Genomic DNA, 774 nt, shown 5'->3' with positions numbered 1-774 from the left:
CAGCCGGGGGGGGTGGGGGTCTCGTAGCGCAGCCCCCGCAGCTCCCGCCGGGCCCGGCTGGGCTTGGCCTTGGCCTGGGCCTGGGGGGGTCCCGGGGGGGTCAGGGGCGCCCCGAGGGCCGGGGGGCCCCCCCGGGACCCCTCCCCACCTGCAGCTGCCGGTTCCGCTCCTGTTTCTGCTGGAATTTCTCCATCTTCTCCCGTTTTTTGGCCTCTTTCTTCAGCTGGGCCGCGCTCTTGGGGGGGGCGGGGGGCTCGGCCGGGCCCGGGACCCCCGGCCCGGGACCCCCCGGGACCCCCCGGGGCTGCTCGCCTGGGGGGGGGACACCCAGAGTCAGCAGTGCCCCCCCCAAAAAAAAAAACTTTCCAAAATCTCCATTTTCTCCCCCCAAATTTCAATTTTTCCCCAAACTTTCCAAAATCTCGATTTTCTCCCCCAAAATTTCAATTTTTCCCCACAAAAAAAAACCCAAAATTTCAATTTTCCCCAAAGAAACCCCCCAAATTTCAATTTTCCCAAAAAAAAAAAACCCCAAAATCTCAATTTTCCCCCCAAAAAACGCCCAAAAATCTCAATTTTCCCAAAAAAAACCCCAAAATTTGAATTTCCCCCCCCCAAAAAAACCCCAAAATCTCAATTTTCCCAATAAAAAACCCAGATTTCAATTTTTGCCCCCCAAATTCTCCCTTCAAACCCGCAAAAAAAATCCCGGGGACCACTCCGTGTCCCCCTCCCCAAATTTCCATTTCCCCCCCCCAAAAATCCCCCAAAATC

General features: G+C 56.1%; 1 protein-coding gene across 1 annotated transcript; it reads right to left on the bottom strand.

Annotated features, from left to right (window-relative positions):
* Positions 1 to 2: 2 nt before the first annotated feature.
* Positions 3 to 361, bottom strand: LOC120510638 (valine--tRNA ligase-like; the record flags this gene model as incomplete). The annotated part of the gene is made up of 2 exons (XM_039726637.1): positions 3 to 80; positions 149 to 361. Coding segments are annotated over 2 exons (291 nt in total), but the record flags the coding sequence as incomplete, so codon positions are not given.
* Between the last annotated feature and the right edge of the window lie 413 nt (positions 362 to 774).

This window comes from Passer montanus, unplaced genomic scaffold (assembly GCF_014805655.1).
Source record: "Passer montanus isolate IOZ18808 unplaced genomic scaffold, ASM1480565v1 scaffold592, whole genome shotgun sequence".
NCBI classification, from domain to species: Eukaryota; Metazoa; Chordata; class Aves; order Passeriformes; family Passeridae; genus Passer; species Passer montanus.
Note: the sequence above shows the minus strand (reverse complement) of the source record. Positions and strands in the feature narration are given on the sequence as shown.